General features: G+C 42.7%; 1 protein-coding gene across 6 annotated transcripts in view; it reads left to right on the plus strand.

Annotated features, from left to right (window-relative positions):
• The window catches only part of STARD4 (StAR related lipid transfer domain containing 4), a 206281-nt gene that overhangs the window by 120569 nt on the left and 61666 nt on the right, over positions 1 to 24046 (plus strand). For all 6 annotated transcript variants that reach the window (XM_044064193.1, XM_044064195.1, XM_044064194.1 and 3 more), the window contains one exon: positions 10732 to 10858. In XM_044064193.1, coding sequence (XP_043920128.1) covers positions 10732 to 10858 — 127 coding nt within the window. The remainder of the gene's footprint in view (positions 1 to 10731; positions 10859 to 24046) is intronic.

Genomic DNA, 24046 nt, shown 5'->3' on the forward strand with positions numbered 1-24046 from the left:
AAGTCCACCAGAAAAGTTCGTGTAAGAGGAAGCACTTGGACTCCACAGAGGAGTCCCTCACTGAAGACACAGACTTTGATAAGGGGGAAGGATCCCCTCGGTCACCCTCTGAGGTATCCTTCGGTGATATCCTCGAAATCCTTAAACAGAGAGGTGACTGGCAACCCTCTAATCCGACCTCTGAGGAGTCTTTGTTCCTGCAGGCCTTTCGCGTCCGGCCCCCTACCTCTTGGGTTACTCCACCTGACGATGAACTTGACCGGCTCATCATGCAGCATGCGTGGAAGGCTCCTGACACTGTCGAGGCTATTCCCTGGAGGCCAGATAAGATTTTGTCCCCTCCTGCTACGGATCCCCATTGGTCAAAAGGTCTTCCTGTGGATGTTCTGGTGGTGGTGGCCACAACAAAAAAGGATCTGGCAGAAGAAGAAAGCCAGACTGTCCATCCGCCTAACAAAGAGTCCCGGGCCCTGGACAGGATAGGGAAGTGCACCTTTGCATCAGTGACCTTTACCATCAGGTCCCTGAATTATATGGCACACTTTTCCAGGCTTTAAAGGGATCTGATTTCTGAGCTCTCTGAAACCTTAGCTCATGCCGTGTCTGATGAGGTCCGTGACAAAGTGGCCTCTCAGCTGGCCACCATTGAGTCAATATCTAACTCCTCTATGCGACTGATATCTCATGCATCAGAAGGAGCAGCTAGAGTGGTGGGTTCAGCTGCGGTCTTGAGACAACACGCCTGGATGTGCTTGAGTAATTTCGCGGAACCCTTTAAGGCTTCCTTTCTTAACGCTTCCATTGTTGTTTGGACCCAAAGTTAAAAGCACACTGGCCAGATGTGAACAGGACGGTAAGACCCTTTCTGCTGTAGGTGTCCATTATTCTTCCCCCTCAATGTGCTTTCTCCTAAAACCAAAAGAGTGAGAAGATATGGTTCAAGAAATCTCAGGGTCCTTTCCATGACACACAGGCCAAGTTCTTCCCTAGAGGCAGAGGGGGAAACTCACAGGAAAGACTCTCCTTTCGGGGCAGAGGTGGTCTGTGTAACCAGGGTTCCAGGGATTCTTTCCCTGGCCAATCTTACCAGCGCTCCTGAAGAGTGGCCCAACTCCTTTCCTCTGGAGGTGGTTGGGGGTCATTTCTCCTTGTACCCTTCTGCCTGGCTAACCATCACCACCAATTCGTGGGTACAACGGATTATAATCAGAGGTTATCATATCCCCTTTGATATTTGTCCTGTCCCTTCAAAAAACCTTCCCAACATTCCACCCAGTCAAAGGGAAGAAGCATCACTAGAGATAGAAAAGCTGCTAAGAAAGAGAGTCATCCAAATAGTCCCTCCAGACCAGATAGGATCCAGATTCTACTCAAGACTATTTTTGGTGCCAAAGAAAACTGGGGACAGTGGAGACCAATATTGGATCTCAGTGTAATGAACAAGTTTGTGAGAGTAAAAAAATTCCGGATGGTCACAATACAGTGCATCCTCCCGCTTTTGGAAAAAGATGATTGGATGTGCTCGATAGATCTTCAAGATGCGTACTACCACATAAAAGTGGACAGGCCATCAAGAAGATTTCTGCACTTCCGTGCAGGAACCAGTCACTACCAGTTCAGAGTACTGCCCTTTGGACTCTCTACAGCCCCCATAATGTTCACAAAGTGCATGGCAGTTGTCACAGCTCACTTGCGACTTCAAGGATTCCACGTGTTTCCATACCTAGATGACTGGCTCATTTCCGCCCCCACCAGACATCTACTGGAAGAAGCCCTGGCATACTCTCTCCTCGCTGCACAAAGGCTAGGCATAACCATAAACTGGCAAAAATCCAATCTCACCCCATCTCAGTCGACAGAATTTATAGGGGTTATCTTGGATACAAAGAACTGCAGAGCTGCCATTCCAGAGCACAGAATTTTAAGGATAAAGCAACAACTGATTCCAATCCTTTCAAGGGAGAAATCCACAGCTCACTCTGTTCTACAGCTGTTGGGTTCCATGGCAGCCTCCATCACCATTGTCCCCCTGGCCAGGTTTCATATGAGGCTTCTACAATGGCTACTGCTCACCCAATGGTATCCTTTTCATAATCCTCTTTCAGCCAAGATTCGAGTAACCTACAGGTGCAAACAGGATTTAAATTGGTGGATGACACACAATCTGATGGTCTCGCTCCTTCTCCCCTCAGCAACCCAAGGCCACAGTGACCACGGATGCCTCCCTAATGGGGGGGGGGGCTATGTCAGAGATAGATAGTCCAAGGCACTTGGTCCAAACTTGAGGCCCATCTGCATATAAATGTTCTAGAGCTGAGGGTGGTGCTTCTGGCGTTGCAAGCATTCCATCTCCTGCTGTCATCTGGGACAATTGTGATTCAATCAGACAACATGGCGGTGGTCTGGTACATCAACAAGCAAGGCAGAACCAAATCTTGCCCCTTTGTCAAGAAGCCATGAGGATATGGCAATGGGTGATGACTACCAACCGTTTTCTTCTAGCAATGCACATTCCCGGGAGTTTTAACGTGATAGCAGACAGGCTCAGCAGGTGCATTCTACAACCTCATGAGTGGTCCCTGAATCCCTTGATAGCGGCGGAGATCTTCCACCGCTGGGGCCATCCTTGCTGCGACCTCTTTGCATCCCCGACCAACTACAAATGCAGCAATTACTTTGCCCTGATTTCCCCTTTGGGACAGTCACCCAGGGACGCTCTAGTCCACAATTGGCCCTCGGGTCTTCTTTATGCATTCCCACCTTTTCCCCTCATTCCCCAGTTTCTGAAGAAAGCCCGTCGGTTGAAGAGCAAGGTGATCCTCATAGCACCATATTGGCCTCATCAGATTTGGTTCCCCTTCCTTTGGCCTCACCTACTAGATCGACCTTGGATTCTCCATCCAACCCCTGAGTTGATCTCACATCCACAGAACATGATTCATCCCAACTTGAACAGCCTGAAGCTCACAGCTTGGCTACTCCAATTCCCTTGATTGCCAGACAGAATGATCTTTCTTTACCAGTATATGACATTCGCATTGCATCTCATAAGTCTTCCACTAGAATTACTTATCTAAGCAAGTGGAAAAGATTTACCTGTTGGCTGAAAGATAAACAAGTAGATCACTTCTCAGCACCAGTGTCGATAATACTAGACTATCTGGCCGATCTTTTCCAATCGGGTCTATCGGCCTCTACCATTAGAGTTCATTTGGCTGCATTTTCTAATTTCAATGAGGGTGTTCAAGATTCCTCTCTTATGTCTCACAAATTGTGCAGGACCTTCATAAAAGGTGTGAATCATCTGAAGCCACCTTTTAGAGAACCTATTCAATCATGGGCTCTATCATTAGTTCTACAAGCTCTGACAATGCCACCCTTCGAACCAGCTTCTTCTTGCGACCTCAAGCATTTGTCATGGAAAGCCTTGTTTTTGGTCGCCATTACTTCTGCCAGACGTATCTCTGAGCTTTAGGCTTTATGTATCAAGAGTCCATACTCGATTTTTCATAGAGATAGAGTGTCTTTGAGAACTAATCCTTCATTTCTGCCAAAAGTGATCTCTGAAATGTCTATTAATCAAACCACTGAATTGCCAGTTTTCTTTCCCAATCATTCAAACAGAGGAGAGTATTGCCTAGATGCCCCAGATATCCACAGGCAAATCTGTTTTTACTTAAGCAGGACTAGGTCCTTTCGTAAATCTGACCAGTTATTTTTGGCCTATTCTGGACCTAGATTAGGATCTGCTGTTGCTAAGGTCACATTAGCTAGATGGTTGAAGGACTGTGTGACCTTCATTTACACACAACGTAATAGCCCGTTGCGTACTACCATCAAAGCTCATTCAACAAGGTCGGTGGCAACTTCTGCTGCCTTCCTTGCCAGAGCTTCTTTACATGACATCTGTGCAGCTACAACTTGGGCTACGCCTCATACCTTCTTACAAATTGGATTTGGCCTCTAGGGGAAGAGCATCTTTTTGGTTCTATGGTGCTCAGGAATGTCCTTCCATGAGAGCCTTCCAGGAATAGAGGTAGCTGGGGACTCTGAACCCATACGTAAGGAATGAACGAGGATTAACAATATCAGATAAAGAAGTTATGTCTTACCATAACGTTTCATCTGTATTGCTGATCCTCGTTCAGTCATTACGACCCTCCCTCCTTCCCCCTCCTGTGGCTTCTAGTGGATCTCACCATCCGGTTCTCTTAGGTCATTTGACCAGAGGCAGATTCTACCTTCTTTTGACTTGCAAACTCAATCTGAGGTAACAGGGAGAGGGGGATTATGGGGAAGAGTTTAGCTCGAGAGTTTGTAGCTGACACGAGCTTGGAAAATGGTCGGCTTGGTTCAGAGGTCGGAACCGATACCCATGCGTAATGACTGAACGAGTATCAACAATACAGATGGAATGTTATGGTAAGACATAACTTCTTTTTCTAGTAGAACTTACCTCAGCGAGAAGAGTATCTGAGCTGCAGACCTTGAGTGTCAAGAGACCTTAATTGACCTTTCACACGGATAGGGTGTCCCTTCGTACTGACCCTTCTTTCTTGCCCAAGGTCATTTCTGGATTTTCCATTAACCAATCTATTGACTTGCTGGTTTTCGTCCCTCAGCATTCTAATAGAGGGGAGTACCTTTTGCACACCCTTGATGTGCATCAGCAGCTTCGTTGTTATTTGGACAGGAATAAATCTTTCAGGAAAACAAATCAATTGTTTGAGGCCATTGCAGGACCCATATTAAGTAAGCCTGTTTCCAAAGTGACTTTATCCTCCTGGCTTAGAAACTTCATTACCTTTATCTACCAACAGAATAAGCTATCCTTACCTTCCAGAATAAAGGCTCATTCTACCAGATCTATGGCTACTTCTGTAACATTTCATTCCAGAGCCTCTATGGATGATATCTGCGCAGCAGCCACTTGGACAAGACCTCATACCTTTATCTCTCATTACAAATTGGATTTGGCTTCCAGGGGCCGAGCATCTTTTTGGTTCTATGGTGCTCAGGAATATCCTTCCTTAGGGCCACCCAGGACTCAAGTAGCTGGGGACTTGGTCCTGTTTGTAATGAATAAACACAAGATTTACAACATCAGATAAAGAAGTTATGTCTTACCATAATGTTCCATCTGTGTTGTAGATCTTTATTCATTCATTACTTCTTGCACTCCTTCCCCCTGTCTGGACTCCTGGTGGACTTTTGGAACTCCTGGTTAGGGTATTTGCTCAGACATAGCCTTCTACTATTTTTTCCTATTACTACATCTATTATCTAGGGGCAGGCAAACTCAATCTGGAGTAACTAGGAGAGGGGCATTATGGGTAGGTCTTATCTGAGAGTTTTTGGCTGGCGCAGGCTTGGAAATGGCCATATCGGTTCTGAGGACGGAACCGAGGTTCTATTTGTAATGAATGAACAAAGATCTAAAGACAGAGAATGTTATGGTACGACATAACTTCTTCTTTTTTTTTTTTTTTGGACAGAACAAAGTCTTTTAGAAAATGTTATCAGTTATTTGTTTCATTTTGTAAGATTCATGTCCATATCTAAGATGACTCTCTACAAACGTGTAGCTGATTGTATTTGCTTTGGGTATAGTTGGAAGAGGAAAACCTTTGTGTCACAAACTCAAGGGTCATTCTGCCAGAGCTGTGGCTACTTGTGCAGTTTTTCTCTCCAAAGCTGCTTTGGATGACATCTGTGCAGCTGTTACTTCGGTGGGTCATCACATGTTCATATCCCACTGCAAATTGGATATACAGTTGAGGTCTAAAGCTTCATTTGGTTCCACTGTATTGCGCAATTTAATTCATCCTAGATTGTTATGTGGCTGAAAACTCTGTCCCATAGGTTGAATGCAGATGAAAAAGACAACATAGGATACAAAAGTTATGTTCTCACCATAACCATCTGGTTCAACCTCCCTCCCCTGCCTTCATGGTGAGCTTCATGTTCCTGAGATGACTGCATCAGGGAAATTGCATCTTCTCTTTTCTTGGGGTCCACATTCTCTTTGTTTCTCTCTTCTGGGATTTAGGTCCTGAATTTTATATATAGAGAGGGGACAACCTTGATCTGAGGTAGTTCTGGTGGCGCAGGGGACTTATGGGTAAAGGAGGCAAAACCCGGCCGGCTGAAGTCTTTGGAAGATGGAAGGTATCGAATCAGAGTCAGATCTGACTGCCCACAGGTTGAATCAGACAGAAACAGACAAAATGGATCTATCGTTCTAATGTTTTCCTAACTTCTGTGTTTATGCCTGCAATGAACCAATTCAAACCTCATAGAATCATGCATCCCCAACCTCCTTTTACCTTAGCAACCCTCAGCCTGTGCTGCCTTCATGTCTTCCCTTCGTTATCCACACAAACCAGTCACATAACTCCTGAACCATCTTTTGAAATCTGTCTGAGGGCAGGTTGAGAATGTGTACTGTGGTAAAAAAAAAGAACAGAGACCACAGCACCTATCAACCTTCTCATTGGATTGAGTGAATGTTTCAGTAAGCTGGATAAGAGGTATCTCCCTTGCCCAAATTGGATTTTACATCCTAAAAAGATTTGCCTTATCTATCCCATTTTTAGTTCTTTGTGAGCTAAGGTCTGGAAAAGGTGGTAGTGACCCTGCATCTGAAGTCAAGGGATCTTGGGGAAAGACCCTTATGATGGTTTCTTCTGTAGACTTTCACATAGCCATCATTAATTCTAATTGCACAGTGATTGTGACCAGGGCAGCAGGCTCAGGTTTCTCTTTCCACTGGAGAGCATGGCTGTGGCCTTCTTCCCTCAAATATGCACTGAGGCAAATCCTTTTGGGTTACCCCTTCTGGGCTGATGGTGTCTTTGGACATATTCCATGAAACTGTTCAAGGACTTCCAAAAAAGAAAAATGTATTGAGCACTTTGGAAGGTCTATGATATTTTTTTGGTTTTCCTGGCTTCTTTTAAGTTACCCAGTATTCTTGAAAGAAAAATCTTCCACCTTAGGATGAGGATGGCTCACAAGCATCAGACAATGTTTCCTTTTCTGGCTCCGCCCCAAAAGTATTCCATGCAACAGACACCCAGGAGTTACTGCAGCAGTCTGTACTTGAGTTTGCTCCAGTCTGTAGATGCATGAGCAATGATGAGTTTGAGATGTGGTTCAGCCAGCTATGTTTTAGAGCTATCACTTCTACCCACAAAGAGACCAACCAGTCCCTAGACAGCATCTGAAACAAGTGCAGACTATATTCTTTGAAGTGCTGTGCAGCCTGATTCTCTTTCAAAGAGTGACAGAGGATTCCTTCCTGCTTTCAAATATTATGGGGTAGACAAAGGAGTGGTCTGTCATAACCTAGAAATTTGTCTTTTTTTATTTCTTTCTGCTCCAGATTCACCATGATTATCAAGTGTCGATCAGATATACTCAGTCAGTTCCTTAATTCTCAGATATGAGAGAGCTATGACTCATTCATTCCTCCAGAGGGAAGTAGTGCTTTCATCTACTGGGGATTAGGGGCGTTCTGCTAGGCCCTGTTATTCCCTTTTGGGCATGCTCACTACATCCCAAAATACTTATGTGCAGAGTGGGCATCTGTAAGACCACTTTTCCTTGCTTTTACTAGTGATGTTCTGTTAGTAGCCCTGACCCTCATCTCTGTTGATCCCCATTCTATACCAGCGATCCTAGATGGAGTCCACATGTCTGGCACGTGTACTTTTAACTTCCTACTCCTCTTTAGAGATAGGGAAAGAGAGACAAACATGCTGTGACTCATCGTTCCTGTCTTTCTCCAGGCAACTTCTCCAGTGTCTGGCCCACTAACTGAATTTAGGTCATTTGGACCATGGTTAGGGTTTTATCCCTATATGCCATAGAACTGCCAACCCATATGGAGTGTAGTGACTGTACCAAGTGTATCCATTATGTCATATTCTGAATACTGACTGTGTGGGTGTCATGCCTATACTACTACAAGGTGCTTTTTGGGTATCCTGGTAAATGATAGATGCCTTATGGTGTATTGTGTCATGGTCCACATGGAACTTTCCCAGCAACGTCATTCCCCTTGTTCCATATGGTGTGTTGATCAAACATCCATGTATCTGATGTCAGAAATTTGAGGTCAGATTTTTTAAAATACAAGATGACAATACCCTGAACTGAGGTATGTTAACATTTTGGAAAGTTTCAGCGTTATTATACTTTAACTCTGAAATATGGTGTCAGTATGTCTGCACTTCAAAAACTAGCATAAAAAGCTCTGTAGTATTATCTGTGGAACCCAGAACTTGGTGGTTAACAAGTGTTTTAACGAGGTTCTTCATTTTCAATCAGTGCTGGAGAAACCTTCTTCTCCTTGTAATTTGAACATCATGACTGAGAGGCTTGCTGTTCCTCACTTTGAACCAACTGGTTTGGCAGCTTTGATGTTTTCCTTGATGGCATTACTTCTGCCCATAGGATCTTTGAGCTGCAATGGCTTATTTACAGAGACCCCAGTGTGATCATTCACAAGACTCAGGTGACAATACTAACCTATATGCTCTCTATTTATCTTCCCATTTTCTTTCTTGGCAAAGGAAGCAGAATCCAAGGGAGAAAGACCTACCCATATTCTTGACATTCACTATCAACTCATTTCTTTGCCCTGAGAAAGGTACATGAGTTCAAACCAGCAGACCAGGCATTGGTCTCTTTTGCTGCTTAAAAGAAGGGACACAAAAGTGGTTAAGCAAACATTTTCCAAGTGGATTTGTAACTGTATTGTCTTCTGCTACCTGACAGTTAACAACCCATTGGAAAATACTTTTACAGGCCACTCCACCAGCAATATGACAGCTGCCTCTGCCAGTTTCAATAATGGGTTTAATGTGCCATAACTACTTGGTGAGCAATTAACACTTTACTAGTCATTATGCCTTCAACCATGACTGCAAGAATCAGGCCACTTTGGGCCTTCCCCTGCCAGTGGGCTCCCAGAGTGGTTTAATGTGTACTGCTTAAAAATTTTCACAACAAATCCTCACTTCAGGGTTCTTCAAAGGCTGATATAATTGATATCTGAATGCCATTTCTTTTGTTCTGCAGGAAGATATCACATAATGGCTGCTTATTACCCTTTGGCTGCCATGTAATGGCTGCTTATTACCCTTCAGCTGTTGCCTTGTATTTAGATATTTCTATTGAGCATCATCAGATATATTGTCCTGCAATTTTGCTTTTATATTCTTGCTTATTTATGTTTTTTATTAGGCTGTGCTTAATCAGTGCATGCAGGTCAAAGAAGGGAGCAAAGAGGATAGTGTTTCTTCTTAAATCAACATATGACCTTATGATATTAGGCAGCAGTAGGCACACATGCCCCAAAATGCAAGAGATAGAAAAGTATTTGAATTGCGCCAAGCTGGAGACATCAAAAGAAGAAATCTTATCAATTAACCATGTCTTATCTGGTGAGCAGATATTTGCTAATTTTCAGGTGGTCTGTTACAGGCTTTGAAACTGAAGAGCCATTCATTCATTTGTGTATTCACTTATTTCTTTTGTATTTGTTTTGGGCCCTTTCTCCCTTTGATCATGAAACCCTCATCCACTTTTAGTCCATTCTTTCCTTCCCACTTCCTGGGATGCAGAGACCCTGAGAAATGGGGGAGTTAGCCATCAGTTATAGGTGCTATCCATTTGGAGTTAGGACGTTTTTGTATGCATCTGACTCCCTGCCACTGATACCTGGCATGTGTGATGCATTGCCTGCTATGTCAAGCTCACCATGGGTGCATGTTTTGCACAAGTGACTTGCTCAGCTGTAGTGCATTGTACTCCTTTGCAGGTTGTTGTTCTGAGTTCTGCTTTTTATCTGTGGAGTACACATTAAGGTCTTCTCCTAGGTGGTGTCTCTGCAGCAGGATTTCTATGAACCCCTGTCTTTGGAATGGTGAGCCATCATTGGCCACTCACTCTTTTCCCTCCCCTGCCAGCTTCTCCAGTAAACAGGCCGAAACTCAAACTCAGGTTTTTCAGGGTGTACTTAAGGTCCCACCCACCCTGTGCACCACAGTGCAGGCAAACTCAAAAGTTGAGTTGAGAGCAACCTGTCAGGTAAGAACAAAGAAATGCAGGAACCAGAAACACTAGGATAAGTTTGAAATAGATGGAGACATTAAAATATGCTTAAGAATGACTTCTGTGATGATAATGAGAATAAACAATCATGAGATGTTTTTTCTTGGCAAACTAAGGCAGAATTTTGTACTGTATATACTGAACAGGCAGAACTCAGGAAAGAAGACTGAAATCATTGGAATTTCACAACTTATTTGTTAATCCCCTCCTAAACCTTGTTATGACATACAGCTTCTCATACATGTCTGTCTTTGCGCAGCGGTGTGGCAACTGCGACTGTCACTCCTTTTCATACTTGCTGTCACCTTGCTGCATGAATTTCTTCACAGTTTTGCCTAGTTACGTAAATAGGTAGGCTGCGCATCAAGTACTCACTGTAGTTAGAGTCCTCAGCATTTTGTGGGTTTGAAGTACACAGTGACCTCCTTCCTGAAGTTCTCATTACTGTATTTCCTCTGATATTAGAAATGCATTTCATTTCATGTGAATGCATTTCATTTCATGCGCACACTGAACCAATAGCCATAACATCTTTGGAAGTTTTATTTGAAATGGGATACCTTGCCTGAATCATTTTCTGATAATACAGGTTGAACCTTTCTTTTATTTCAGTTACAAAGCTGAAGGCATTGTAAAGGAAGAACCAAACAGAATAGTAGATTATATTCGCCCTGGACCTTTTCGATTACATTGGGACAGCCTGATGACAACTATGAGCATCGTTGAACAGTTTGAGGAGGTTTGTGATTTGGTATCAGTCATGCGTATGAACACACTGTCCTAACAATGTGTTATATTAGGCTGAACTGCTAGTAGTTTTAATACATTTTAGTTCTGTTGACCTATTATTTTATTCTCTTACTTATTTATTTTATTATTTGTTGACCATTAAAATGGAAAAAAAATTGCTATTCTTTTACCTCACAAGAAGCTTATCTGGGCTTTGTAATAATAAAACAACATGCAAGTTCAAAAACCCTTAATAGTCTCTTTAAAGAATAAAAGATCCCTAACACAACATCTATCTCTCTCACTTAAATGTACCTGCTGCAGGACTGTAACCTCCAACAACATACTGCTACTATTATGCATACAATGTTTTTTTTTTCTAACACTTAATATCTTTATGTTCTTGTAGTTTCGCTTTAAAATTTCTGCTAGTTTTTCCTCTTTAAACTAATCTGCAACTCAAAGCATAAATAATTGACATGAATATTTATCACATCATTTTTTTTATTACTTATTTTTCCAAATTCCCTCACTACTGCAAAACAATTACAACAGTAGTCACAAGTGTATGTATCACTCGGATTAACAGGGGCCATTATAGTTATTGTCTTATTCACATAATAACTATGTACCGAATAGTCTTTGATATTCCTTCCTGTCTTATATTCAACAGAAAAAAAATACAAGAGAAAAGTCTTTGTAGGACCATGCAAGACAGTTCTCTAGATGTTGTATTCTGCTTTATGAGTTTAAAATGAGATGATGAAATTCTACTTTTGGTCTGTAGTTATGACTGGAATCATTTTCTACTTTCTGATACACAACACCATGTTCTAGCATTGCTAGTCTCAATACAGGTCAGGAAGGTGTGCTCTTGATATGAATTGATATTTTTTTGATGGAAGTTTATTTTCAAACCTCTACATTTATTGCACAGTGATTCCATCACATGGTGGAATGATAATATTAGAAGATTACAAACTTCAAAATGGGTATAACATTTGAAAACTTATAGTTGTAATAGACTCTTAACCTGAGCTTGCAGTAATTCCACAAAAAAAAAAAAAAAAAATAGAAGGGAGGTCACCATATTATAAAGTCAAAATGATTTACATCTGCAACCCTTCATAGATAAGTTATGACCCATTACCTATTTATGGTAATTAGTTTAAAAATGCATTGGACCCAGTTATGTGGCATAAAAGGGTGGAGTCCTGACTGTGAGCCAAAAACCCAAGTCTGATTAGTTGATTGGGTGCTGAACAAGCCAGGTCTGAGGGTGGAGTAAGTGGCTTATGTCAGCTTGCTCATCGTGAGGTGTAGAGCGGGTTTCTACTTTTGATCAGACATGCCTGGTAGAAACTGGGAAGTCATACACCAAACACAGGACAGGTTGACATGCACTTTGTAGTAGGAGAATGGAGCTAACATTATGGGTTGTGGTAGATGACATCATGCGTGCTCCTTCCCAGTTAGGGTTTTCTTGTCTTTACGTCATAAAAATTTCACCTTGCATGATATCTTTCTCCCAGATCTAGTTCATTTGGACGACAGACTACATTGTCAAAACTGATATGGTTGAGACCACACGTTCAGCAATTTGGTTTGTCGATCAACTTGAACAACCAAAATAACATCTGCAAACAAAAAAAATATGTTTTTGCAGGGGGACAAGCCCACCACTGTGCCATCCACACCCCCTGCTAATTATATATACCAACTCCAAGATTGCACTGCACTGGAGAAAAGGGCACATTCATCAGTCCCACTGTACCACGATCTCAGTCAAGACAGTCAGCAAGAGCTAAAATGCTAATCATGTGGTCTTGACAATGTCAGTTTTAGCAACTGAGTTAGATCCCTTTCTCTCAACTAACCTTTGAACTCACTAGATGGCAATCTTTCCCTGAAAAGGGAGGGCTTGCTTGATAAAAGGAAGGTGGTATCCAGCAATATACTGAATGGCAGTTTGTTCCGAAGTGTGTTTGTGTGGAGAAATAATGTTCATGCACTCTTTGTGGAGTGCTGTATTTCAAAGGCAGGAAATTTTAGTAGTTTGATTTACAGTAAGTGAGACTGGTGTTGAGTGGGTGTGAGTTTTCACGTTTGGATTAGATTAAGGGCTAGGTAAGGGGATAGTTTTTGTATTTTTCTGTGCATGTGAATGATTTTGCATGTGTGAGTGATTGTGCTGAGCAGCAATTTGTTTGTGAATATGTTCCTGAATGTTTTGGATTGTGTGTTAAGTGTTTGCAAGTTACAGTTAGAAGAAGGGCTAGATAAGGGACATATTTTGTTGTGTGTATTTGTGCGTGTATGTGTGTGTGTGTGTGTGTGTGTGTGTGTGTGTGTGTGTGTGTGTGTGTGTGTGTGTGTGTGTGTTGGTGGGTATGAGTAAGTTTGCCAAGCAATTCCTGAGTGTTTTGGAGAGTGTATGTGCAAGTGATTGCAGGTTATGGTTAGAATAATGGATAAGTTAGGAGATAGATTTAATTTTGAGCATGTGTGATGCTGTGTTAGTGTGTGTGTCCAAATGTATTTTGTAGTGGAATTGTTAAAGAAAGGGTTTTCATAAGTTAATGTGTTGGGTTATGGTTAAGGCAGGAACAAGGTTAAGGTTAGCATGTATGAGTAAAGTGAAGTGGGGGAGAAGTTCATGATATACATAAATAAAAATATGTCCATCCTGTAATGGAATGAAAGGATTTACTGCACACTGATATGTAGGTAGGTCATCAGGATAAATAAAAAAAATATCTACATCCTGAAACTAATAAGTATATTTATCACAACCCTTTGTCAAAATATGATCTTTTATGTCTAGGTCTGTATTGTTCTATAGTGACAACTCAACATTGTGATTCCCAGGATTACAACAGGTTAATCCCAATAGTGCAAACTTTGTCCTTTACGTCAGTGTGAAATAAGTACTTTTCCTTTCACACTCCCCATACTTGAACATATCAACTTCACAAGTATAAAATGTTGGAGAAGGGAGAAACTTCCCAAAACAGTACACAGCAGTCTTGAGCAACTAATAGTTTCACTCTTATAGGAGTTAGCGATTTCCAAGCTGTTGCATAAAGATAGATAAATAGATAGATAGACAGATAGATAGATGAATAGACTTAGTAATATTATGAGCAAGTGTAAAAAGCATATAATTGTTTTTTCAATAAAGATGCAACAAAAATAAGAAATGTGACAAGGTGTATAAAATCTGCAGTTGTGCCTATGGTCAAGATGGAGGAAAGATGTAAAATATGAAACATTCTACAAACATTGCATTTTTTGCAGTAAAGCATCAAACATGTGAAATGTGATGAACTGTGATAAGCAAGTAATTGTTTTTCCCCCTGTGGAAATGCAGCAGAGCATTATATGTGAAGCTTTCTCTCACACTCACGTGCACACAGACACAGATTAGCAGAGATCTGAGCTCCTTAGTCTGCTACATGTCAAAGCTATTTTAGCATATTTTTGATTAGATCTGTCTGATTAGCTATGCAACTTTATTTTAGGGGAAAATATCTGGATTTGCATTTCTAACTCAGCAGAAATTAGAGTCAGGACAAAATTACCTAATGCAGACATAGGGGATTTATGTAAAAGGACTGTGATAAATGAATATTTCCCAGTAATGTCTCATAGTATCATTCTTGGGCACTCCTCTTGTAGTTATTCAAGTAAAGTGACTTTTTCTGTTGATAATTGTTTATGCAGATATTCAAGTTAGACTGCGCCTTTCCGTAGAAGTGTGAAGAAAGGCTTTGCAGTTTTTTGGATGAGAAAAGAGACGGCCGTCTGCCTAGTCGGTGAACATGTCTATACAGTGTGCCTATTTGCATTATGCAGTGTGCTAAATGATATTGAAACACAGAGATAGATGGATTGAAATTATTTACATTTAGTTGTCATTAGGAGCAGCTAGCAGGTAATCAGTGCTTTTTCCTTATGCCATTTGTTTGTTCAAAGCTGTTAATTTTACATTCATTTTTGCAAGAATAGTAACGTCTTTTGGCTTTTCCCGGTTAGGGGTTGCCACAGCGGAACTCCGGTCCGCTAATAATTGGCAGTGGATTTTTACAGAGCCGAGTTGCCAGCCCGACACCCAACCTTCAAAGAAGGCACACCCATTCACGCACGCACCTACCTACCTGCATGTCTTTAACTTCACTCGACAGCGGGGAGGACATGCAGACTCCACACAGAAGGCGCTCCAGAAGAGAATCGAACGGGAGAACCTCTTGCTGTGAGGCAACAACGATAACCGCTGCACCACCACGGCCCTCATTTTTGCAAGAGTACCTTTCTATGTTTAATTTCCAATCTGTATGTCCCTTTTCTTTAAGCAAAGAACTGCATTCTTTTTGAAAAACATTTGATAGCATGACTGCTTATTAGTCTATATAAGCATAATTACATGTTGAATTTGGACTGTTGACTCGTTCTTCTGAAAAGAAAGAATGCTCAAGCTATGGCTAACATAATTTAATAGTATGGCTTGCTCACTTTCAGAAAAAAACATAATAGTAGTAGCAGTAAAAAATTATTTTAGCCCCTCCTGAAAAATGCTGGGTATGTTTGAATGCAAAATAGTTTAGCGAAGATAAAGCTACTGATGGTACAACATCATTGAAACACTGGGCTGAGAGTGAGGAGGATGAATTTTCTGGGACACCAGTGTTCATAATTCTGCTCTTCAGCTGTTTAATATGAAGCTTATTTCTGTTATAGTCTTGCACTCTTAAAGCTGAACACCTGATATATCTGTCTATACATATATAGATATAGATACAGATACAGATATGTAGATATGTATATAGATATATTTAGAGAGAGAGTGAGAGAGACATTTGATGTCAGAAGTATGGGTTGGAGGGCTGCCACTTAGAAGTAACTGAAAATATTGTGTGTGATAATGGGTATGTTATACTTAATAGCTGCTGCCATAAGGCCTAGTGTTCATTTTCCAGCATAATCTTACTGGAAGAAAATCTGATCACAGAAGAACAAATACAGTTGTCTGCAATTGAGAAAAACTACCCTAAGGCAGACTTAACTTGCAAGCTAGAGAGCCCAGCAAATATCCTATGAAAACTATGGTCTGTGGGGGGTCCAGCTGCATCTTTGCAGTATTTACTGTAATGCCCAAGGACTGTCTTAGGAGAAGAAATGGATCCTTTGTTAACACTGATCATTACATTTGGAGCAGCTAAGATCCAATTATCTAAGTAGGGAAGAGGTTAGTTTCACACAAACTCTGGTGTATTACCACCACGGCCGTACCATTACTGAACACCCTAGGTGCTGTGATGAAACTGACCAGGAGGCCCCAAAACCCAAAGTGGCCATTTCCTAATCTTGGTTGTTTTCATAAGGAAATAAGCACAATGGAGGTCAAGTGAGAACATCAAATTTACTTTGTCAAGACAAAGAACTCTCTGCACTAAGAACACCTTTGAACCACCTTTAACATTATTTTGGGAGCAAATCTGATTAGGCCATTTACATGTTGGATTTGCCTGAGGGCTTTGGTTTAATTAGTTACTGAAAAAGTATATGGAATTCTATCCAGGCTTTCTATCTTGCCGTGGGACCTCTCAGACCGCTCACTTTGCTGAGAGGTTTGCTACCTCTTTATTTGATAGACTAGATGTGGTGAAATAGTAAGAAAAGGAAAGGAGAGTGGATGAGGTTGGGTAAGGAAAAGAATTTTATAGCCCCTGAAAATTATGATGTTATGTAGTCCTCTCTCGCCTCCATTATTATGTGTGGGCTCCGACTCGGCCGCTTTTAGAAAGCCTGAAAACTTTTGATTGGCTCGTGGCTAGGAGGTATCCCATGTTACATGAGCACACTCCCCAGATCTCATTTGCTGCGTCTTCAGTCGGAAGCTTTCTTGGTTGGCCGTGGCTAAGTGATACCTTTTTTTATTACTATTACTTCCTTTTCAGGAATGTATTGCTTATACAGAGTTGTCTATCATAGCTTATTACTGACAGTCATTTTTTGTGACTTCCGATTTGTGACTTCAACCGGATTTGACTTGGTTATCGTATATTGTATTTTCTGGGCCTATTGCTTGTTCGCGTGTGGTATCCCGTGAGTGCGTGTGGTTTTGTTTTTTGCTAGACCTTTTAAGTTAGAGGTTCTAATTCGTCCCTATTTTGTTCTTCACACTAGGTCCATTTAAGTTAGAGGACCTAGTTCCTCTCTTGCTGTGTGAGTGTGTTGGCCTTCCTTTGCTGTCAATATGTCTAAGGAATCTAAGGAACACAAACCATCAGGCTTTAAGAAATGCATTAAGTGTTCACATAGCATTTGTGTATATTGCTTAGGGGCCATACATCTGCAAGAAACCTGCCTTTTCTGCCATTCTTTTAGCCGTAGAGTGCTCCAGGAATGGAAGAATAACTTATTTTAAAAGGTCTGTTGAAACCTTCCTTCATAGAAGATCTAGCCAGTTCTTCTTCCTCACCTAAGTCGCAGTCTTCTAGGAAGGATAAGGGCAAAACTTCAAAATGGCCTCCTCTGGCTCCAGCCTTTGCCTCTGAACCACCACAGAAGTTACAAAAAGTGGAGGTGGTATCTTTCTCTTCGGCTCCACAGTCTTCGGGGCCGATTGAGATTTTGGACATAGAACCAGCAGTATCGGTAGCAAGTGTTTCGGTGCCGATCACTAGCAGCCCTCTTCGGAGACGGTCAACAGATATTCCACCAGTCTCCCCTACCCTTAAATCACCAATATTACAGAGTACAAGGTCACCCATGCTGTCCTCCAGATCCTGTAGGAGTCTATCTGAAGAAGACATCAAGAGAATGGTGCTCCGACTCCTCAAGTCGTCGGCCTTGCCAAAATTTTTATTGACTCCGACCCACTCGGTCTCGGAGCCGACTCCTCCTACCTATCCTGCTTTCATTCCTCCTCCAACCCAGAGTGGGCCTTCGGAGCCGATATTGCCAGTACCGACTACAGTGGAGTCTTCGGTTCCAGCACCTCGTGTGGTTGTCTCAGAGCTGTCTGAAGTGTCTAGGGTCTGAAGCTCCTCGGTCGGCCCCAATGGGGACACTTGGAACTGAACTTCTTCAGTGCCGAGTCTCCCTCCTGGTGCATCGGCCCAAGTGAGCTTAGACTCTGCATCATTCTCAGAGCCAATCCTTCTGGAGCCATTGGCATCTCTGGTTTCTTCGGAACCGAGGCGTCTTTCGGAGCCGGAGGAATCGGTCTTCGTGAAGATGAGGAGCATGCTGTATAGCTCATCCACCTCATGTAGAAGTACCAATGCTATACTCCCTCAAGTGCTGACTACAGTCTCAGCATCTTCTCTTCCCCGGATGGCAGAGACCCACAGCCTCAGGACCCACACTTGGGTGGCCCCCAATCTTCTGAGGCCTCCCCAGAGAACCCCGCTGAGGAGCCCCCTCGGAACAGATCATGTAAGAGGAAGCATGTAGACTCCCCTGATGAGTCTCCCACATCTGACACTGACGTTGATGAGTCGTCGGAGTCCCCCGAGTCGTCCTCTGAAGATGTCTCCTTTACAGACATCTTGGAGATCCTCAGGCAGAGAGGCAGCTGGCCCACTGTAACCCCGTCTGATGAGGAGTCAGTGTACTTGAAGGCTTTCAGGTCTCAACCCTCAGCTTCATGGGTGTCTCCCCCATTTGATGAGTTACTGGATCTTGTGAGTCAGAAAGCATGGCAGACTCCTGATGCCATGGAACTGTTCCCCAGGAGGCCGAACAAGTTTTATCCACCCTTAAAGACAAAGAATTTTTATCCAAGGGCTTACCTGTAGATGCCATGGTGGTGGCAGCAGCCACTAAGAAAGAGCTAGCAGAGACTTCTTCTTCTATCCATCCTCCCAATAAGGAATCCCGAACAATGGATAGATATGGGATGTGTATCTTCTCTTCAGCGGCTTTTACACTCTGATCATTGAATTATCTATCACAATTCACGAGACTTCAGAGAGATCTCCTGAAGGAGTAGGAGATACTCTTCAAGGTACCTCTACTAAAGGAGTCCCATCTACAGTATCTACTCAGTTGACTACCTTAACATCCATTGTTAACGCCTCCATGAGGATGATCTCATACGCAGCTGATGGTGCGAGTAGGGCAGCGGGTTCAGGAGTCTCCTTAGGGAGACAGTCCTGGATGCGTCTATGCAATTTTGCTGAACCTTTCAAGTCTACATTCACCAATGCTCCCGTTAACGGATCCTGTCTTTTTGGACCCAAGGTGAAAGATACCCTCACCAGGTGTGAACAGGAAGGAAAGACTTTCTCTGTCGTGGAAGTCAGTTTTACCATCCCTTCTAGACCTTACCCTAAAGGTCAGAAGAGTGGAAAAATGTGGTTCAAGAAATCAGAGATCTTTCCAGGATACACAGGGTGACTCCTCCTTCAGAGGCAGAGGAGGAGGAACAAATGGTAGACGTTGCCCTAGAGGCAGGGGAGGTCCACAAAATCAGGGAGGTCTTGATTCCTTTCGTGACCGTCCCTATCAGCGTTCCTGATGTGGAACCTGACTGTGCGTCTCTGGAGCCGGTCGGGGGTCACCTGTCTTTGTACCCAGAAGCCTGGCTAAATATCACCCGAGACAAGTGGGTACAAGACATTATCACCAGAGGTTACTCTATAACCTTTTCCCTTCCACCACGCCCTCCCAAAAAGATCTCAGATGTATCACCCATTCACAGGGATCAAACAGCTATAATGATAGAAAAGCTGCTGTTAAAAAGAGTCATCCAAAAGGTCCCGGCAGACCAGACAGGATTCGGAACATACTCCAGATTCTTTTTAGTTCCAAAAAGAACAGGGGACTGGAGACCCATTTTAGACCTCAGCAGGTTAAACGAGTATGTACAGAAGTTCAATTTCTGAATGGTCACTCTACAATCCATACTTCCTCTGTTAGGGAAAGAAAATTGGATGTGCTCAATAGATCTCCAAGATGCCTACTACCACATCAAGATGGACAAAGCATCAAGGAGTTTTCTACGCTTCTGGCTGGGAGCCAATCATTACCAGTTTTGGGTGCTGCCTTTTGGTCTCACCACAGCCCCCTGGGTGTTCACCAAATGCATGGCAGAAGTAACAGCCCATCTGAGGTGTCAGGGAATCCAAGTTTTTCCATACCTCGACGATTGGCTCTTGACCACCACCACCACCAGGCATCTTGTAGTTCAATCCAGACTCCACAATCAAGCTCTGTTCCCAGCTGGGAGTCTATATAAATTGGGAAAAATCCTTAACTTTGCCCGCTCAATCTATAACCTTTATAGGAGCAAACACAGACATGGTCTCTATGATAGCCAGACTACCTACAGACAGAATACAAAATCTTTCACAGCAGATTTACAGGATACTTCCCCTTCGAAGAGTCAAAGCGAAGGTGGTGTTACAACTTCTTGGAACAATGGCGTCGACTATAACATTGGTACCATTAGCAAGACTACATATGAGAATACTCCAATGGCTCCTGTCATCCCAGTGGTCTTTTCAGCAGTTGCCCCTGATTCACCAGATACTAATCATTCTTGCACAAAGGATCTCCGTTGGTGGATTCAGCCAGGTCACCTTACCACAGGGACTCCCTTTGTATCGCACCAACCCGTTGCCACTGTGACCACTGATGCTTCTCAGATAGGGTGGGGGGGCATTATCTAGGCAAGACTGTCCAAGGCACATGGCAAGATCACGAGGCCCATCTGCATATCAGTGTCCTAGAGATGAGAGCAGTGCTTCTAGCATTGCAAGTACTTCACGACTTTCTCCCTCTAGGGATGATAGCTATCCAGACAGACAACATGTCGGTGGTATGGTATCTAAACAAGCAAGGAGGAACCAGATCTTACTCCTTATGTCGAGAGGCCCTGTGAGTTTGGAACTGGGCGATTTCTTCCCAATGCTTTCTCATTGCAACACACATCCCGGGGACATCCAACATGATAGCAGACAAGCCAAGCAGGGCAATTTTGTTACCTCACGAATGGTCTTTGAACCAGAAAGTGGCCCATTAGATTTTCCACAAATGGGGACAACCCTGCTGCAATCTCTTTGCCAGCCCCATCAACCCAAATGCAGCACCTTTGTCTCCCTCATTCCTTCTCTGGGAGAGTCTCTGAGAGATGCACTCATCCACAATTGGCCCCCGGGACTTCTTTATGCATTTCCTCCTTTTCTACTCATTCCCAAGGTTATACAGAAAGCAATGTTGTTGGGAAGCAAGATGATCCTCATCACTCCTTACTGGCCTCATCAGATTTGGTTCCCTTTCCTCAGGCCTTACCTGTTAAACTATCCATGGACTCTGGACCCAGTACCAGACCTCTTGACACACATGTCAGGTTCTCTTCATCCCTGTCTCCACACTCTCATACTGACAGCATGGCTGCTCCAGTTCCATCATTAGTCAGGCTTCATGATCTGTCTCCAGCTGTAACCCATATCATTACCTCTTCTCATAAGCCCTCGACTAGAAAATTGTATAACAGTAAATGGAAGAGATTTTCTATATGGGCAGATAACAGAAAGGTTAATCCATTTACAGCTCCCATTCCTATCGTCTTAGAGTTCCTATCAGAACTTTTTCACCAGGGATCAGCAGCTGCTACACTCAGAGTTCAGCTAGCAGCAATATCTAATTTTTATGTGGGAATTAATGATCCTAACCTTATGTCCCACAAACTTTGCAAGACCTTTCTCAAAGGTTCTATGATGTTAAGACCTCCCGTTTAATATCCCATTCCTCCCTGGGATCTAAATCTAGTACTTTCTAAACTTACTTTGCCACCTTTTGAACCAGCCCATAGCTGTCAATTAAAATTTCTGTCATTGAAGACTCATTTTCTAGTGGCGATAACTTCAGCCAGACGAGTTTCCGAACTGCAAGCCCTATCAGTTAAACCTCCATACTTAATTTTTCACAAAAGATAGGGTCTCTCTCTGGATGAATCCTTCCTTTATCCCCAAGGTCTGCTCCCATTTTCATTTGAATCAAACTATCGAATTGCCAGTATTCTTCCCCAATCACACCAATAAATCAGAGTATAGATTTCACCAATTGGATGTGCATAGGCAATTGCGTTTCTACAGCCACAGAACTAAAGGATTTAAAAAATCAGACCAGCTATTTGTTTCCTTTGCTGAAACAAGAATGGGTTTGCCAGTTTCTAAGGTCACACTATCAAACTGGATCTCTAACTGCATCTCTTTCATTTATACTTCTGAGGGAAGAGAGTTACCCCTTAAAGTCAAAGTGCATTCTACCAGATCATTTTCTACTTCTGCTGTCTTCCAAGCCAGGACTCCTATTGATAATATATGTGCAGCAGCAACATGGGCTACCCCTCATACCTTCATTACCCATTATAAATTGGACCTAACTTCCAGGGGTAGGGCCTCATTTGGTTCCACGGTGCTCAGGAGTATTTTCCAGTGAGCCACCCATACAAGATGCTAGGAACGCTGTCCCACACTTAATAATGGAGGTGAGACAGGACTACATAACATAAAGAAGTTATGTACTCACCATAGTGTTCCATGTATGTAGTCCATCTCGCCGAACATTATTACAAACCCACCCACCAGACCCCTTCCTGGAGGGTCTGGAAACAGTTTTCTACGGTAGTTTATATCATAAAAGACACTTTTATTAGGGTTTATTCTTCCGAACCTTTGTTCTCCTTGCTACTTTTCCTCCTTATATAGACTAGCAGCAAACAAGATCCGGGGAGTGTGCTCATGCACCATGGGATATCTCCTAGCCACGAGCCAATCAGAAGTTTTCAGGCTTTCTAAAAGCGGCCGAGTCAGAGCCGAGGATCAGCTCCGAACCACACGTAATAATGTCTGGCAAGATGGACTACATACATGGAACGTTATGGTGAGTACATAACTTCTTTTTTCTTTTCCGCCCTTCCTGCATGATGACCATCTTTGCCACCAGAAGATATGACAAGCAACCACCAACCACCTTCATAGAGGGTCAGTCATGCAAGTCCTTTGGGCTGCTGCTGTTTCTGCAGGGAAGAACCATGACAGAGCTGACATTACTAAGAATCCCAACCTCTAAAGGGGTGTATATTCTGAGATAAGCCCTGGCCTCTCTATTTTTTCCTGAATTTTGTTACCTGTGTTGCTTTGGATACTGGCCCAATTTAAATCACAGCTGCTTGAGACTTTTCCAGTTCCTGGCAAGTGGATGTTGCAGTATCTGGAAACAGATCTCGATGACCATCAAGGTTTTACCATAATTTTCAGTCCCTTTGAATTTCTTCCTCACTTCGGTAGTAAGCATGTTGCTTCCACTGAATGAGGCATTTAAGAAAGTAGTGCAACATTTACAGCACTGTGCACTGGATTTATGGAGAGATTAGATATGGTATTAATTGTTGCAATGTGGGAAATCAGTTTGCTCCTCTATCCATTCTACAGAGGCAGTGTGTCCTGTGCCTTTCCCAACTCCTTTGCAAGCTCCTACTGGAATCAAAGTATATAGGATTTGTAACTATGCTCAGTTATGGAAAAATTGGATGATACATAGACACATTCCCACAAAAACGGTTAGGTGGGTGAACTACTGGACTGTGAGGCTTGAGCTCACCCTTAAGTATCACTAACACAGCTCTGGAACACTTGAATACCGTCCAGTCTGTGGACAGATGAAAGATCTTATCTGGACTCCTAGGCACAGGTGCTACTATATCAGCAGTTTCAGACTTTCCAAGCCTGTGAATGGTAAGTGCTGCCATCTTATGAGTCAGAAGAAGTAACCAGAAGGATAAGGGAAGTATGTGAAATGCCTTTGGCATAATTTTAACAGTTGATGAAAGGGACTCTTGTGACCATTCCTATTTCCTCATAAACTCTAAGACCCTATGAAATTTGGAGTCATCTGGGAGAATGGGAGGGAGTCTGTTCCATCTCTGTACTTGGTATCTGGAGTTAGAATTTCCAATGGGGATTTGATGTGCATTGTCTTACACTTGTGTTTACCTACTTTTCTGGGTGAGGAGACATAGATGAGGAAGATGAAGTTGCTGAAATGATTCTTCTCAAAGGAAAAACTGAGGATAATCTCCTCATTTAAAAATAAGACCCTGTCTGTGTAGAAACTCAAACACTGATGATACTGAGGTGTGGAACATCACTAAGGTCCTTGGAACCAATGCCATCCTCTGATGCTT

Source organism: Protopterus annectens, chromosome 2.part2 (genome assembly GCF_019279795.1).
Source record: "Protopterus annectens isolate FY-2018-M chromosome 2.part2, PAN1.0, whole genome shotgun sequence".
Lineage (NCBI taxonomy): Eukaryota > Metazoa > Chordata > Ceratodontiformes > Protopteridae > Protopterus > Protopterus annectens.